The sequence below is a fragment of the Sarcophilus harrisii genome, chromosome 1 (genome assembly GCF_902635505.1).
Source record: "Sarcophilus harrisii chromosome 1, mSarHar1.11, whole genome shotgun sequence".
NCBI classification, from domain to species: Eukaryota; Metazoa; Chordata; class Mammalia; order Dasyuromorphia; family Dasyuridae; genus Sarcophilus; species Sarcophilus harrisii.
Window position 1 is genome coordinate 233676422 of NC_045426.1, and position 18166 is coordinate 233694587.

The following is an 18166-nucleotide window of genomic DNA, read 5'->3' on the forward strand; positions in this document are numbered from 1 at the left end:
AGGCGCGCGGCCCCGGCACATGCTCGCTCGCTCGCTCGCCCGCCAGCCCGGGGAGGAGAGCGGAGGCAGGCGCACCCCGGGCCTTTGCCTCTCTCATTGTCTGGCTCGGGATGCGGGAGCTGCGGGGAGAGAGGAGGGGGGGCGGAGGGCGTTGCAGGGAGAGGAGCTGATTGGCGAGGCGGCGCGTCCGTCACTCCCACCTTGTCTCCTCCTCCCCGCCCTCCCTTCCTACCCCCCTCCCCTTCCCCCGCTGCTCCTCCCGCTCCCGCGCCCCCTTCCCCTCCGCCTCCGGCTTCCCCGGGGGTTTGCGGCGGGGCAGCGCGGCTGGATGCCCAGGCTCCCGCGAGGAGGGCGCGCGGGGGGCTCCTTGCATGGGGGGGCGCGGGGAGGAGAGGCCGGCGCTACATTGTTCCCGACCCATTCCTCCTGAGACCCGCGTCCCGCTCGGCAGTCCAAGATGATGAAGTTTCGGTTCCGGCGGCAGGGCAACGACCCCCAGAGGGAGAAGATCAAACAGGATCTCTTCGCGTTTAACAAGGTGAGGGGACGGGCGGGGGGCGGCGGCCGGCCGGCGCAGGAGCTGCCGGAGGAGAGGGGCGCGGGGTGGGCTTGAGGAGGTGGGGGAGGACGAGCAGAGGGCGGAGAGGGAGAGGAGCGGCCACGTTGGGCTAGGAGGGGCAGGCAGATGGGCTTCCCCGGCGCGGCGAGGGCACCGGAGTTAGCTCTTGGCCCCCGCGGCGTCCCGGGCTGGGAGCGGGAGCCGGGGCAGAAAGCCCTCCCTCCCCACCAGCCCGCCTGCCCCTCGGAAGCGGGCGTGCGGGTGGGTGTGGGAGCCGGGGCCCTTGGAGGCTGCTTCTCCCGGGGCTGGGACGCTGGGCGCGCACTCTCAGCGATCCCGCTCCCCTCGGGCCGCTTCCCGACCGCCGACAATTGCCCTGGGTGGGCGATCAGTCCCCCTTCCAGCCCTCGCTCGCTCCTTCCTCCCCCACCCTCCGGGGCAAGGTCCCCGAGTGGGAGCGCCGCATTTTAGGCTGGAAGCAGAGGTCTGCTTTGCTTCTCTAACTGATGCTGGGAGTTGCTGGACGGGGCAAAGGTAGCTGGGATTTTTGCGGCCGGCTGGCGGCGGAGAGGGTGATGACTGGGGCAGCCTGGGAACCGAGGATCCCGTGTACACAGGCAGAGAAAACAAACAGAACAGAACCGCTCCCTTCCCCCAACGCGCACACACGCTCCAGACCTGCTTCTTTGTGGAGCCGTCCGCTTACTCCGCTCGCGTCGCTCGCCTCCCCTCCTCGCCGCCAAACGCATCCCTTCAGCTCGCGTTCGCCCAGCCCCCAGGGCGAGCATCCTGAACCTCTTTCCCTTCCTTTGCAACCCTCCGAACTTTTCTTCCAGCCTCCCCGGGTAATTCTGAGGGCAGAGTTGAGAAAGGAAGCCAGTGATTCCAGTATAAATTGCACCCTCTGGGTCCTTGGCTACCGCCGCCGGGGAATAGGGGTCCTGGATCTGTGGGCCATTCAGCGAGCCTCATTTGTGGTTCCGAAATACTCCCCACAACAGTCTGGTGAGACTCGGTATCCCCTTTTTATAGGCGAGGAAGCAGAGACTCCGAGAGAAGGTAACTTGGAGAAAGACATTCAGTGGCACAGCCAGGAACCCCCCCAGCCTCCCACTCCAGAGCTTCTCCATCTATCTCTTATTAAACAAGTGGTTTCTGGGAAATCAAGTATGAGGACTCCTTTTAACGTCAGATATTGTGGACGCCTACATGACAGGAGTTGCACTAGTATCCCTCATTGAGAAAATACATGATAACCAAAGTGCTGTGAATTCAGCAATACTTTTTAAACTTGTATCTTTTTTTTTATCACAGCATCTACATATGTTTGAGAAATAGTAATGCATGTGACAGACTTTTGTCCTGCAAAAGGTATCTTTTCTCTATTACTTAGCGTGTTGATGCTTAATGAGATGGCTAATGACTTCTTGCCAAAACTACCTACCCCATGGCATGGGAACTACAGCATTAGCTTGTGAAGGACCCACATTATGTCTGATTTTTTTTTTCTTCTCCTTGATTTCCCTGTTTTTCCCCCCAGCTAACACAGTCTTGACAGAGATCCCTTCTTGGAAAGAGCTTGACTAGGCAATCTGAATTCAAACCCTGTTTTTGTCACTTGTTATCTGTGTGACCTTAAGCAAATCTCCCTGGTGTCAGTTTTCTCATCTGTAAGGGTTTGGGACTGGATGGGCTCTATGAGCCCGTTCTCTTGAATCTTTGGTTTAGTTGGGGTCTAATCCGAACTTCTGCACTTTATCCATGGCTGTTACCATTAGACCTGCTGTACTCAGTTCTTAAAGTCTAGTTGGGGAGATTAGTTAGTTGAAAAGATAACATGTGCAAATGTAAAATAAGTGATGCTGATCATAAATTCTATATACTTTCAAAAGAAAGATAGAATTTGAGGCAAGGGTAGTCAGAGAAGGCTTCTTAGAGGAGACAAAATTTGCTTTGAGACTTGAATGGATGCACTTCACATAAGCAAGTATGAAGGGGAGGTTTCTTGGACAAGTTGATGAGGAGTGGGACTGGGTTGAGAGGGGATATAACTCATTACCAGAGGCCATGATTTGTGGGCAAGAAACAATCTTCTGGATGGGTAAGCCAGCCCTCGAATAGTCTCAGGTCTGCCACTGCTTTGTTAATTTTGGTCATATTCTCAACGAGCTCATCAACTGGATTAGAGCTGTTCTTCCCAGATATGAGATTCTTTATCCTTTCTCTCTGGATGGGAAGCCATGGAACTCTCAGTGATAGATAGATGGTGTAAAGTGGGGCTGTGTGTGTGTGTGTGTGTGTGTAGGAATCTTATGCCTTTCCGTGGGGAAAATCTTCCCCAAACGTGTTTCCAGCTCAGCCACATTTTAACTTTTTGGTATATACAGTTGGAGGCTTGTAGAGGGAGGTTTTCTCTGGTCCTCAAGAGTGTCATCCAGATTAGAGATGAGGAAATACATTTGATTAGATTTTCGTAATCACTGGAATCAAATCAAGCCAGAGATTTTACAAGATGGGCCTAACTTTGTTAAGTGGTGTCTTTCCAGGGCAACTTGGGGATATGTATAGGGAGGCAGGGGGCTCTTGATATTTGAAAGAATCCTGGCTCAGCTGAATTGAGAATTAATTTTTTGGGTAAAACCCATTTAAAAACCATTTGGCATGATCTCAGACTGAGATATCTGTCTAAAGTGTCAGAGAATTTTACATTTGGAAAGGACTTTAGGGGCCATCTTATCATAACTGGTAGAAGGAGGGATGGGAGAAGCTTTGTAACTGGGGGTCCCAAAAGACCCCCTGGGAGAAGGTAGGCAGCTGTCTCTCCATACTCCAAATAAGTATTGACTGACTCTGGCCTAAGGGCCAGACCTAGCCTACCTCAAGCTAAGAATGATTTTTACGTTTTTACTATAGAAAGTTTGCCAACCCCTTGCTATAGAACTATAGTGGCATTTTGGTGAAACCAAAAGAACCTGGGTGTACAGTTTGGAGATCCATGTTGTTTGTACATACTGGCTTTGCCACTGGCTGTGTGACTTTAAATAAATCACTTCCCTTCAATAGACTTCAGTTTTCTCATTCGGTTCAATGAGCGTTTATTTATTACATGCTTAGGAGCACAGTAGATAAACTCAAACACAACAGATAGCTCATCTTCTTGAGTTCAGATCTGGCCTCAGACATTTATTAGCTGTGTGACCCTGGGCAAGTCACTTAATAATGTTTGCTTCAGTTTTCTCATCCATAAAATGAGCTGGAGAAGGAAATGGCAAACCACTCCAGTATTTTTGCCAAGAAAACTCCAAATGGGGTCACAAGGAGTCAGACATGACTGAACAACATCAGGGGCCAGGCCTTGTGTTTGGCCATTGGGTTACACAGACCAAAAAAAGCTTGCATTCTAGTGGGAAGGATCAGGCAGTAAAAATTATAATTAGAGGAAGGGTCTGTTGTAGGGAGATAATAGTTGAATCTCGAAGGAAACTAAAATTTCAACAGTTGGATAGCATTCTGGGCCGAAGATAGGAGATGGGTTGTCATGGGGGAAGAGAAGGTGGGCATGGATTTTTAAGTTTCCTACAGTTCATGATGCTATTGAAACAGGCATGGAAGCACCTTCCTAACTCCTACTTCAGGGATGCAGACATGAGAAAACTCCTTGTGGGAACCATCCTCTGCCTCTCTCTTTAGTTTTTTTCTTTGAGCTCTTGGATAAGTTCAAAGCAGGGGCCTCATTCAGATCTTTTGTAATGACAGTTCTCATAGTTCTGTCCCCCTTTGCCATAAACCTTTGGGGGGCAAAGACCCCATAGGGAAAGGAGGCAATGTAGATTGGAAAATGAGTCATTCCCTTCCCCCTCTTCCTTCTTTTGAGTTAATCATTTGGTTAAATTGGCATTTCCTTGTTTAAGGAAATGGGGTGTGAAATGGAGACCGGGTAGGGGGGAGGAGATCTGCAGATGGAAAGAATTGTGAAGAATGCTTTCTCCTTCCCTGAGGTATTTAGCTAATGAGGGGTGACCTGCATATCCACTTCCTTTTGATGAACTTGGTAACTAGGGTCTTATCTAAGGGCCGGGACCCACCTTTGGCTAGATCTTTTTAAAATAATAATAATAATAATAGTCAAAAGCCTCCACCCCAAAGTAAAATATGTCATTAAAAGGCAGTCTTTTTGATGTGGTGGAAAGAGCAGTAGGGCTCAGGAATCAGAAGTTCTAGTCCCAGCTCCATCATCAAGTCGTTGGATGATCTTGAATGAGTCACTTCCCTGTGGTCCTCAATTTACTCACCTGTGTAAAATGAGGAAGTTGGACTAGGTAATCTCTAAGATTGCTTCCTTTTATCTCTGATATTTGTGGGTTCTATTTAGGGTTGGATCTCTGGGTGTGAATGAGTGATGTCATACAAAGAATGAAATTCTCTAATTCCCAGTCATCCAGGTTGGGCTTAGATGGGGAGGGAAGGACCTATAATATCTACAGTTCTCTGGCATTCTAGATCTCATGAAAAGGATAAGTAAGGAAGTATGCTTTAGATGATCTTGATGAGATCCTGAATGGTGTTTTGAGTCAAGAAAAACTGAATTGATCCCTGGGGCAAGCAGGCAGAAAGATCTGATAGAAATCAGTTTAGCTCTATGGTCCCACCTGCTGGGGAAGTCATCCTGTCTGAAATCCAAGTTATGTCAAACCCCTGAGACCCACCCTCTGTAGAGGTCTCCATCAGTCTCACCTTGCCATGTCCTGTCAGAAATACCACTCATGTCCCTGGGGTTAAATTTTCTCTATAAAATCTACTTGTGGGCCATCCCTTGGCTTCTCCCTTCTGTTGGGTCAGTTCACTACAGCACTCGGCCTTGTGGATCTTTCTCCTTATCCCTTCCCTGTGCCATGTGGTAAATCTCCTAACTCCACTATGCTTCCCAACCCCACTTCTCCCCCTTACAGCTAACTAACTCTTTTAGGATGCTAAGTCCCTTTCAGGATTTAGCCTGCCAGCTAAGGACGTACCCCAACCTCATGGGGTGCTCTCTTTCTATTGGATAATTGTGAGTTCCACTGAGGAACTTGTCTTTCATATGCTCTCCCATTCTATTTCGCATTTACCATTCCCGGTGTCTCTTATATCCCTCCATTTTGTCTGTACCCCTTCTCCTAAACAAACCTACCTTTTGCCAAAGAGAATGGCCCTTGTGAATTCTTCACGTGACCGAACCCCAACTTTTGGTGCCAAAACCCACATCATAGATCTGTGTTGGGGAAGCAAACTAAAGTAATATCTTTGTCTTCAAAGTCATAAATGTAGTTCTAGACAAACTGACCCTATTGTTTTTGCAGTGACCAGTATCTAGCCTTCTATTTCTCATCTCTGTGATTTTGCTTGAAGATTGAGGCTGCCCTCCTTGTCCAGAGCCTCTGCTCAAGTGCCATCTCCAACAGCAGGTCTATCCTAATTCCTTCACTTATTATTTTCCTCCTCCTCCTCTAAATTATCTTGTATAGTGTATAGGTTTTATTTTTATTTTCCAGGTTCTTTTTTATCTTTGTATCTTAGCACAATATCTACTCCTAGGAGGGTAATATATATTTGTCGAGTTGAAGAAGTCCTGAGAGTTAGGGTCTCTGTTGTGGTCAGTTGCCCTCTATTTGCAGTGGACTGGTAGACCCCAGCTTGTGTCAGAGGGCTCTGTCTCCTCATTTTATGCATGAGGAAATGGAGGCTGGAAGTCTTGCCCCCAGTTCCATATGTGGTAGTAAGTAGCAGAAGTGGAATTCTAGCCACCTTGGACCATTTCTTTTTAGAATGATTTCCCTTTGACTCAGACCCAATAAGTGGACTGGTCAGATATGGGCAGTCACAAACGTGTATGTGTCATTTCTCACCAGCAGTCATCACATAGAATTTTAAGGGACCAATGTTGTGGGACAAAGTGCAGGCCTGGGATTGGCTGGAAATTCCCTCCGCTTCGGTGCTGCCCACTTTTCTCCACCCTGGTGCAAGGCAGACCCACCCCACGCTCACTCCCAGTGGGGCAGGGGTTCTGAATTCTCTCCCCACACTAGAAAGGGTGGTTTTCTTGAGCCATCGGTGCGTTTACTTTTTCCTCCTTGTGCTTGGTGGCCGAGCTGGAAAACAAGCCGTAGAGTTCAGGGGAATCATGTGGCTGGAGAACAGAGAAGCGCTGATGTTAAAGATGGAGACCCAGCCTTATTAGCTCTGTGTGTTCAGAACACTGACGTTAGTCACACGAGGTAGCTTCTGGAAGTCCTCCCCGCTGGGTGCATAGGTTAAAGCAGCCTGTCTCAGAATGTAGCCACCAGGACTTCTGGGAGCCTTTCAGGGAGGGTGGAAGGTCAAAACTATTTTCATAATAATACTTAGATAATATTTGCCTATTAAAACACTCCTCTCCAACCACAAGTCAGTGTGAGGCCAGATTTTCTTCCTATGCTTAAATCAGTCAGTCAGTAAATGTTTATGAAGGACTTATTACTGTGGGCCAGGGGCAGCTAGGTGGATCAGTGGATTCCTAGCCTGGAGTTAGCAGTACTTGAGTTCAGATCTGGCCCCATTCACTCAGACGTTGTGCTACGTGACTCAGGGCAAGTCATTTAACTCTGATTGCCTCAAATTCCTTGAGAAGAAAAGGGCAAACCATTCCTGGAGAAGGGAATGGCGAACTTTGTATATCTTTGCCAAGAAAATCCCAAATACAACTGAAATAATTCAACAACAATAACAATAAGCCAGGCACTGTGCTAAGCTCTGGGTTTACAAAGAAAGGTAAAAGAGTCTCAGAATTCAAAGAAACCACACTCTAATGGAGGACAGTGTATAAATAAACTACATACAGGATAAATAATCAACAGAAGGAAAGCACTAGAATCTTAAGGGATAGGGAAAGGCATCTGTAGAAGGTAGATTTTAGCTAGGACTTGAAGGAAGCCAGGAAGCAAAGATAAAGAAGGGAACTCTGGATATGGGAGATTGGGGGGATATGGGAATTCTGGACTTGGGATGTTTCTTTTTTGAGAGACAACAAGGCCGGGGCAGGGTGGGGAGGTAATTAGGGTGTAAGAAGACTGGAAAAGGGAGAGTTCTGGTTCTGATGGACTTTGAATACTAAACAGAGGATTTTAAATTTATCTTAGAGGTGATTGGGAGTTACTAGAATTTCTTGAGTAAGAAGGGGATTGATTTAGAAAAATCACTTTGACAGTAGAATGAAGGATGGATTGAATTGGGGAGAGACCAACCAGTCGGCAATTACAGTAGTCTAGACATAAGGTGAGGAATGTAGCATTGTCAAAGGAGAGAGAAGGGGACATATGGGAGGCATGTTATATAAGATAAAACTGGCCAGGCTGGTAACAGGTTGGATGTAGGAGTGAGATAACACCTAGGTTACAAGCCTGGATGACTGGAAGGATGATGGTACACTCAACCCTAATAGGAAAGTTAGTTAAGAAGAGGAGAGAGTCTGAGGGGAAAAAATGAGTGGACATATTGAGTCTGAGATGTTGACTACATCCTGTTTAAAATGTCCAGTAGGTAGTTGGAAATGGGAGACTAGATGACAGGAGAGAGATTAAGGCTGGATAAGTAGATTGAGAATCATCATTATAGAAGTGATGGAATCTATAGGAATTGATGAGATCAATCACCAAGTGAAATAGTATCCTTCAAGGGAGAAGAAAATATGCAGGACAGAGACCTATGATTATAAGGCATAATCTGGATCAGAACTTCTTAAACTTTTTCCATTGCAACCTCTTTTCACCCAAGAAATTATTATGTAAACCAGGTATATAGGTATATAAGTGTACAAATCAAACATTTACTGATAATAACTCATAATTTCACAAACTCCATATTCAGTTATAAGATGCCATTTGGAAGTTGAGACCCACAGTTTAAGAAGCTGGAATCTAAATGAAGATCCAGCAAAGGAGCCTTGAGAAGTAATGGTCAGATAGGTAGGAGGAGAACCATAAGAAAGTATTGTCACAAAAATCTAGAGGGAGAAGAGTAGAATATCTGGGAGAAAAGGAAGATGATTGATCATATCAGAGGCAGCATATGGGTCAAGAAGGATGGGGACTGAGAAAAAGCCAATAGATTTGACAATTATGAGATCATTAGTAACTTTGGAAACTGGAGTTTCAGCTGAATGATAAAGTTGCGGGCCATACTCTAAAGAATTAATAAGAAAATGAGAGGAAAGGAAATGAAGGCACCTATTGTAGACAGTCTTTTCAAAGAGTTTCACCACAAAAGGAGGGGAGAGATGGGACCAAAATTTACGTATCGCTACAGATTGAATGTAGAAGCAGATGGGAGAATCTAGCTGTCTTCTATTAAGCCCAGCAGTAAAGATTTGCAAAAATATGTAAAACAATGATAGCCTTCTCACTAAATTTTTTTTTATTTTGGAAAATACAGTTGTTTTTCATTTTTAAAAGTTACGTTAACTTATAATGGGTTTGCTGTTATTTTTAAGCAAATTAGTAAATAAGTATTTAACAAATGTTTTAAAATTTCTAATATAGAAAATGCTGATAGAGATAATTCACATAAACCAAAGCTCTTTGAGTTAAAAGTATTTCTAAGAGTGTAAAGAGGTTCTTTGACCAAAAATTTTGAGAACTTAAGAGTTGAGAGTTAAGATTGGACATATTGTATGAGAAAAGTAGGGGGTGGAATAGGGTGGGGCCAGACAGAGTCTGAATTCCTCCTGTCAAAACCCATTTCTGATCTCCCAAGAACCTCTTCAGTCTCTCTACTGGGAGACTGAGGGATGAGAGCAGTCTTAGAGAGGAGAGACAATTTCATTCTGGAGTAGCTGTTTGGAGAAAGGAATATGGGGGCAACTACCAGCCCTCCTCTCTTGTCCCTAGCAGTTTAACCCCTGGATTCTAGAAAATGTTTTAGTTAGGTGATTCAGACTAGACCTTTTTACATCAAGATCCCTCCCTTCTCTATCCCACCTCCTGCAGAAACCTGTCGTTTCAAGGAGTCTGAGGGCAAGTTAGTTTTGAGAGCAGGGGTTGTCCCCCACTCCTTTTTTTTTTTTTTTTTTTTTTTAACTTCCCAAGTGAAAGTGTTACATTTCTTCATGGGCTTATCTGAGTTAGGAATTTTCAACTTAAATAGATAAGTCTCTGCTAGGTTTTGCCTCAGGATGGACAGGCAGTAGTTGTTAAAGACACACACACAGGGAGGGAATTAGGTTCTGGTTCTGATGCTACAACATGTCCATAGCCTTTTAGGACTTCATGTTTCTCCTCTGTGAAATGGGATCATAGGCTCATATAGTAAAAGGTGGAAACAACTTGAGAAATCCAATCCAACTCATTTTTTTATATTTCCTCAGACCAAGACAAATAAGTAGACTAACCCTGAGGAAGGGAAGGAAGTAAGCATTGTATTATAAGACTGTACTGGGCATTGTGCTAAGCACTTTTTACACGTATTATCTCATTTAATCCTAGAATATTTGTGCTATCATTATCCTCATTACAGTTGAGACACTTGAGGCAAAGAAACCTAGTATCAGTTAAGTGATTTGCAGTAGTAATAAATGAAGAATTATTAGCATATGTTCTTGAGTAAAAGATGGGATATCTATATATCTATATTTATCTATCTATCATCTATATCTGTATCAATTGATCGATCGATAGATAGATAGATAATTGGGTATATATTTAGGGTCACACAGCCAAGAAGTGATCTCAAATTTGAATAAGCTCTTCCTGACTTCAGGCTGAGCATTTTATCCACTGTGCCATTCTATATAATGGCAGAATCCAGATCCTCTTAACTCCAAACCTAGCCCCCTTTGTACCATAATACTATGTCTTCCTATTGTCACAGGGCTATTTCAAAAGCTGCAGTTCTATGATGTTTAATTCTCGCCTTCCCCCCCAGAAGTGGGGGAGGCACTGGTCAAGGTGAGGGTAGCAGGAGCTGGGGTAGAGTCCCATCAATAGCCATTGATTAAATCCAGAGCTAGCTCCGAGCCTGGAGGATTGTTTCCTGCCCGGCTGCTGCTGCTTCATGACCTAGTACCAGCACTGGGGGAGCGCCAGGGTTGCCCGTACCAGGATAATGTTTCCCCAGAAGTGCAGGGGGGGGCTGTAGCTTGGAAATGAAGTGTGTGGTGAGGGAGAGAGCTAGCTAGACACATTTGGAGAAGCGTTTAAATATAGCCCAGCTGAGGAGCTAGGGTGGGAGAGGTGAAAGATAGCAATCGCATGTGTACTCAGGCTGAGTGTGAAGTCATGGGGTGCCCCCCCCCCAGCCCGCCTCCTGCAGAAACCTGGGTCTCAAGAAGGCAAGCCTAGAAGTCCATCTAGTGAGCCCAGCTTCTCACCCAGCCTGAGAATCCCCTAGTCATCAAATCTAGGTGTTGTTTGAATACATGATATTCATGAATATTATGTTTTTTGTGGCATTATATATTATTATGTATTATTACCTCATGAAGCATTCTATTCCATTGAGAGGAGCTTTTATGACCCGAAAGTTCTTACAATAACCTGAAATCTACTTTTCCATAGCTTCAATGTGTTGCTTGTGGCTCCTAGAGACCCTCAGGATTGGATTAGATCCATCCTTCTAGTTTCAACATTCTTATGTTATTATTTTTGTGGGTTTTTTCCCCCAATAAGACTTTCTGAAGCTTCCTGAAGACAAGAATTTCTTGTATGCCCTGTAGCCTAAACCCAGGGTCATACATTTGGAGCTAGAAGAGCTCTCAAAATCTATTTCATATAACCCTCTCGATTTGCAGATGGGAAATTGAGGTCCAGAATTGTTAAGTGTCTTTTCTGTGGTCACATAGCTAATGGTCAGAGGTAGAATTTGAACCGAGGTCCTCGACCCCCAATTTATTGCTGTTTTTACTGTTACACAGGAAGGGCACAATAAATATTTCTTTCTTGGTTGACCTCCTACTGCTCCCCTTATCCATTCGGGAAGTCCTATCTAGGTGACCATCTCGGTTGGGGGGAATGCAGAGAACCCTGAGTGGTTGAGCCCTTATAGAGAGGTCAGGAAAAGGTTTCTACTTTGAGGCAGGAGAGAGAATAGGACAAGTGTAACCTTTGACCAGCCGCTGGATTTGAGTTCTTGAAGGTCTGCCTTGGGTTCAGAATTCACCCCTGGCCGGGTCCTGGAGGGAGCGGTGTGGGTGGGCTGAAACAGGGGAAGGCATCTTTTAGTTATCGGAATGTGTTTGTAGCCCAATCCAAGACAAATACAGCATTTGGCTGCAGCAGTAACAAGCAGTACCTTTGGGAAAGGAGGGCGGAGACTGGGGAGTGGGGATAAAGCGGGAAATACTCTTCTCACTGGGTTCTCAGAAGGTTTCTCTGACACCCAAAATGAGGAAATTTGGAGTTGATTTCAAAGCATCTTCTCCACCGGGTTTGGGGGATGGGCTTGGAGCTCTCTGTCAGCTGGTCTGAGGTCCCAAGAAACCCATTAGGACCACCTGCTGGGTAATTTGAAGTTTGAAGCGGAAACAGCTGCCAGACCAAAGCTTCCATCCCTGGCCGGACTCTTGAGTTGGGAGTCAGACCTTGGACATCTTTTGGTCACTAAGTCCTATACCTCTGGGTAGGGGTCTGGTCGTGGGTCAGGGGAGCAAGCAGACCTTATGAACTTCTCAGAAACCTCCAGAGGAAGGAGAATGACACGGTCCCTGCTCCCATGTTGATGGAGTTCCCAGGAAGGGGAAGTTTGTGCTTTTAGAAGGCTCTCTTAGGTCCTCAAAGCTGCCCTCTGCTTAGCCAGCGGAGGATTTAAAGTTGGAAGAGACCTTACGGGCCTTGAGGTTTGCCAAGTGCTTTACCTACATTATCCAATTTGATCCTTATAGTAACTTTATGTATTAGTAAACTCATTTACAGAAGAGGAAACTAAGACTTAGAGAAGCTCTTTACATAGATAGGAAGCTGCCGAGATGGTGTTTAATCCGCAAGTATTTTTTTAAACTTTAGACTCTGAGGGAAAAAAAATTTAAAAAATGAAATAATCCCTGCCCTCAAGGAGAGTATATTTTAAAGGGGGAAGGGAGATAAATATCAATTATATATATAGATATATATAGATATAGATATATAGATAAATGTACACATTTATATGTATATAAAGAATAAATGAGTAATTGGGGAGGGAGTTCACTAGCAGATGTGGAGATCAGTTAAGGTTTCATCAGGCTTGTGCTTAAGGGGCTTAAAGGAAGAGAAAGATCTTAGGAGGTAGAGATGGAGAGGGAGTATATTTCCAGAATGAGGTATAGCTAGTGGAAAGGTGAGAAATGGAACTAAGAGAAAGGAGAGTGTGGGAAGGGGAGAATTGTTTAAGATGACTAGCCAGGTGGGTTGGAGGTAAATTGTGAAGGGCTTTAAAAGCTAAATCCAGGGGCAGCTAGGTGGTTCAGTGGATGCCCTGAAGTCAGGAGGGATCTGAGTTCAAATCTGGCCTCAGACACTTAACACTTCCTAGCTGTGTGATCCTGGGCAAGTCACTTAACCCTAATTGCCTCAGAAAAAACAAACAAACAACAACAACAAACAAAAGCTAAATCAAGGAGTTTATGGCTAGGTGGCCCAGCGCATAGAGTGCCAGGCCTGGAGTCAGGAAGACTCATTTTCTTGAGTTCAAATCTGGTTTCAGACATTTACTAGTTGTGTGACACTGAGTCAGTCAAAATTTTTTATCTCTTTTCCTCAGTTTCCTCATCTGTCAAATGACCTAGAGAAGGAAATGGAAAACGACTCCAGTCCTTGCCAAGAAAATCCCAACTGAAACGTCTCAATAACAAAAGAGAAATTTATATTTAATCCTGGAAGTGCTGGGGATCCAGTAGAATCGATTGAATAGGGGAAGAGTGTCATGGTCAGACCTGTGCTTGAGGAAAACCATTTTGGCACTTTGTGGAAGATGGACAGGAAAAGGTAGAGAGTTGAGTTCAGGAGATCATTCAGAGAGCTGAAAGGAAAGACAAAGCTCTGAACTGAGGTCTTGATCACTGGAGCAAACAGAAGGGGTCAGATTCAAGAGATATTGTGGAGACAAAAAGCAAATTTTGGGAACTGATTGGATATGTGGGATGAGAGTAAAGATCTGGGGTGGCCAAATGGGAGTTACCAACCTGGGAAAATAAGAGAAAAATGTCAGTGTCCTTTGCTGTAAAAGTATCAAACTCACAACTCTAGTGAGACCAGAATAAAAATACAGCACATCATAGATAATGTTATTTTGTGGCTTTCTAAGTCAGTGTGCAGCCCTTAAAGGTCTCATTCTATTTGAGGCTGTCAGTACTGCCCTACAGAAAAGGGAAGTTTGGAAGAGGGAAATGTTTTTTTGTTTTTTTTTTGGAAGAGGGGAACGTTCTGAACTGTGTTTTGGATATTTTGTATTTGAGGTGTCTCTGGGGCATGTAGATATAAATATCCAATAGGAAGTTGCTGAGCTGGGACTGACACTCAGGGGAGCAACTGGGGCTGGATTTATAGATCTGTAAATCATTTACATGGATGTGATAATGAAACCCAGGGGTGCCAGTGAGATCACAAAGAGAAGAGGATCCTGGACAAAACTTTGGTGAAGGCTCACAGTGAGTTGCAGTATGAGTGACAAGTCAGTAAGATGTCAAAGAAGCAATCAGACAGGTAGAAAGAGAGCTTGGACAGGGAGGAGTGAGTATCCAGGAAAAGAATGTGATCTAAAGTGTCAAATGTCCCAGAGATCAAAAAGGATGAAGTTTGAAGAGTTAGAGTCAAATTAGGCTGTTCAAAATTAGGTCTCTCCATACTCCACATCCACTGCTTTTAAAAGGCTACACTTAATTGCCTCTGACAGGAGGAAAATGACTTAACCTCTGAGCTTTGATTTCCTCATCTGTTAAAATGAAGGGGTGGGTCTAGATTGCTTTTAAGGTTCCTTCTATCCTTAAATTCTGTAAAGGATGAGGGGTAGCTGGAAAGAAAAGTTTTCCTGAGAAGGGAGAATTGTACCTTGGTATGGTTTGCTTGGAAGCAGGGGGGTGGACTTTATGAGTTAGCATCTTTCCTTCCACTTGTGGGCTTGATAACAGACACTGCCTTCTGAGCCTTAGCCCTAGACTAAAGTTGGAGAGTTGCCCTTTTGTATGAGCTGGGACCCTGAGATGAGTGGATTTGATTTGGGGCTCAGTCAGTTTTTAGAGCTAAGTCCACAAAAATACTGGGAATCCATGGGTCTGGTCAGCCAGACACTGGGATGGTTGGTCACCCTGGGAGCCAGAAGGAAGTAGTTGCAGAACGGTCTCACCGATCTTACTGAGGCGAGCTTGTTGTTCCAAGAGGTAAGGGAATGTTTGGAGAAATTCCTGGATGTCAGCACCCCGCAGTGTTGGGGGAATGGGCCCGTTTAGGTACATCCCTCCCTCTGAAGTGACATCCGGGAGCACAGCTCTGCCGCTCCTACCTGGTCTCCTGGGACTGTGGCCTGGCCTAGAATTCTTCTTGGAGGATGGGAAGAAGGTTGGTTGTTGGGCGTACCTCTGGGATGAGCTTTTGCAGGGCCACTCTTTCCGCTTTTGGGGTGATATTAGAATCAACTGACTTTGAACGTAGCTGGGCAATTTCTGAGTAAAGTTCTGTAATATAGACTTTGCAAAGTCAATAGGAAGTATTCGGCCTGACTAGGACCTGTGATTATTTGTTTGTGTGCATTTATTTATGCTGCTATTTAAGTTTTTACTAAGTATGTGGCCCTGGGGTAGTTACTGTGGGAGGATAGAGCTGTAAAGCACAGGCTTTGCTTCTGAGAGGTATATGGTCTAATTAATCACATCTGTGATTAATATGCATGGAAGGTCATCTAATATCTCTAAATTAGACTTTAAGCTTTACAAAGGTAAAGCCTGCACACATAATAAATGCCTAAATATCCATGATCAAAGCATGACTCGAATGGAGAGCTATGAAAGGACACCCAACCCACCCGTTTGAGGAGAGGTAGGAGATGTATAGGTGTTGCACATTGCTTATCTTTTTAAACTATTTCCAATGTATTTATTGACCTGATCCCCCCCCCCTTTTCCTTTCTTTTTTTGTCTTTAAAAAATACTTTTTGTTTATATAGGATGGCTCGTGGGGAAGGCTAGGGATACAGGAGGAAAATATGGTGATGTAAAAAAAACAAAAGACATCAATAAGAACCCATTTTAAAAATTTATTTTAATTTATCAAATAACTTAATAAAATATTATAAATATAATTAGTTAATTAGAAAAATATCTAAGATTATAGAAGGAGGTTAGATTTAGAAACGAATGGGATCAGGGAGGTGATTTAATGCAACCCTCTCACTTTGTGTTGAGGAATCTGTGACTTGCTTGACATCACTCAGCCAGATGTTACAAGGAACATTGTTCCATGTACCCAGTGAGTGGTATGGAGGAGGCTGGAATCACTGGAGGTTGTCCTGGTCCATGAGGTTATTCTAGACATGGACTGGATGGTGTAGGATGTTTTTATATTTACATAGCATTTTTAAAAACTCGATTTTATTTTCAGTTTTGGAATTCTCTACCTCCCACCTTGCCTACCCATTGAGAAGGCAAGGAAAAACCTATTTTTACCTAGCATTTTAAGACTATTCTTACAATAGTGCTACGTGGTAGACAGTTCTCTCTTTTACAGATGAGGAGATCAAAACTTACGTGAGTTATCTGAGATCATTCAGCTTGTGAAGGGACAAAGCCAGGGTTTGAACTCAGGCCTAGATGAATCCTGAGACCATTGTAACGCACTCTCTCTCCATGCCAGGCTGAGCTGTTTAGACTTGATTCTGTAGGTAATGGAAAGGCATGTGTGATTTTTGTTTATCAGTTTGTCTGTGTGTTTGGGCATGTGTCTGAACCAGTCTTGGGTAACTATTCTGTGTCTCTCCTTCTGCCCCTTGTCCTTGAAGAACAAGGACCCTCGGGGGCCCTGTAACCCCTTCCCAGGGTCTGGAATGTCACCAGCCATTTCCTTTTCCTTCCAGACTGTGGAACATGGATTTCCCAACCAGCCCAGCTCTCTGGCTTATGACCCCAAGCTTCGCATCATGGCCATTGGAACAAAGTCTGGAGCAGTCAAAATGTATCCTTTTCCCCTCTCTGCCAGTGTCGAGGTGGCCCCAGGATTCCCCAAGGGGCTGAGAGGTAAGGCTGACTCAGCATAATTTAGAGGGGGGATCTTCCCCCTGGTGCCCCAGGGACTGGAGGGTGGAAGCAAAGCAGGGCTGTGTGGGCTTATTCCACTGACTAACTATCTCCCTGGCCCTTCTTCTGGGGAGAATAGATTGGAGAAATAACATTTCAGTTGGCTCTTGAATGGTCGGTAGAATCTGGATCCAGGGAGACATCTTTCACGTTGGGGAGCCAAGAGGAGCAGAAACTTAGCTCACAGAGAGAAATAAGCAAAGGGTATTTCGTGGGCTGAGGGGCTGTAGGGAGTCACCATGTCATTAGAGTTATGCTATTAAAAATAACGCCATTTAGACTCCTAAAGGGTCATGAATGGGAATCTGGACTTGGTATGGCAGAAGGAAGGAAACAATGAAGTTCTTGAACTTTCTTGGAAGGATGATACAATAAAAGTCGTCTTAGGAGGAGACCTCTGGAAACATGTCAGATGGAGTGCCTTGCGCCCGGTGTAGGTGATTAATAAATGCTTAATGAATGAGTGGCTTATGGAGAAATATCGTTGTTCTAGGTTTACACCTCCCTTGGCTTTGAGAATGGAACATCCCTTGGGAGGCCAGTTTCTGATCTTGGAGTTCTTCCTCCTCCTGTCACCTCCTCTTGGGTATGTCTTTTCCCATCTGTCAGGGTCACCCCGATGATCACACAACTACCCAGGACTTGGGATCGGGCCTTTCTGACTGAAAGCTAACTTTCCCCACCATGTTGCACCAGGAGGGCAGATGGGGCCGGGAGATAAGGGTTAGATTAGACCAGCAGGGGTAATTAGGTTTATGAGTTTAGGGTTTGAGTTTATAAGCTAGGGTAGCACATGGAACTCTTGGACTGAAGCTTAGAGGAGAAGGGGGGAATGTCAAGCTTGGGATAAGGCTATCAAGAAAGGGAATTAGGGAAGAGCCAAATTTCCTGTCCTGGTCCTGGGCAGGTAAGGGAGGAAGCAGGGATTTAACTAGGACTTTTGCCGTCTGTGGTTCTTCTTACCCATGTCTCCTGCACCCTCAGGGTGAGTGGGCATCTGGCCCCTGGGGCCTGACTCACCCCCCCCACCTTCCCCAAAAGCCTAGTAAGACCACCTGCTGGGGAACAGAAATGGCTCTCAGGCCAAAGCTTCCAGCTTTGTTCCCCATCTTGCTTCCTAGAAACATTAGGTCTCTGTGTTGTAAGTCAGCCCTTGGACATCCCTTAGTCTGTCACTCTGGTCCCTCGTTAGGCAAGGAGGGCCTTATCTGTCAGACTCCCCTTCCTACCTCCCTTCCCCTGGCACCGCTCCTGGCCCTGGCCCTGCTGGGAGGGGGAGGGGAGGGCACAATCAAGGTTCCTGTATGGCTGTGGACAAAGCGGTCATTTTCCACTACACA

The 18166-nt window shown here is 45.2% G+C and overlaps 1 protein-coding gene across 3 annotated transcripts in view; it reads left to right on the forward strand.

The window, feature by feature from the left end:
• The first annotated feature begins 265 nt into the window (after positions 1-265).
• The window catches only part of LLGL1 (LLGL scribble cell polarity complex component 1), a 92380-nt gene continuing 74479 nt past the window's right edge, over positions 266-18166 (forward strand). For 2 of the 3 annotated variants that reach the window (XM_031938570.1, XM_031938575.1), the window contains exons 1-2: positions 266-538; positions 16607-16704. In XM_031938570.1, the coding sequence (XP_031794430.1) occupies positions 458-538; positions 16607-16704 (179 nt within the window). In that variant the 5' untranslated portion in view covers positions 266-457. Of the gene's footprint in view, positions 539-16606; positions 16705-16817; positions 17413-18166 lie in introns of those variants that run through there. The other variant, XM_031938583.1, reaches the window with a different exon arrangement.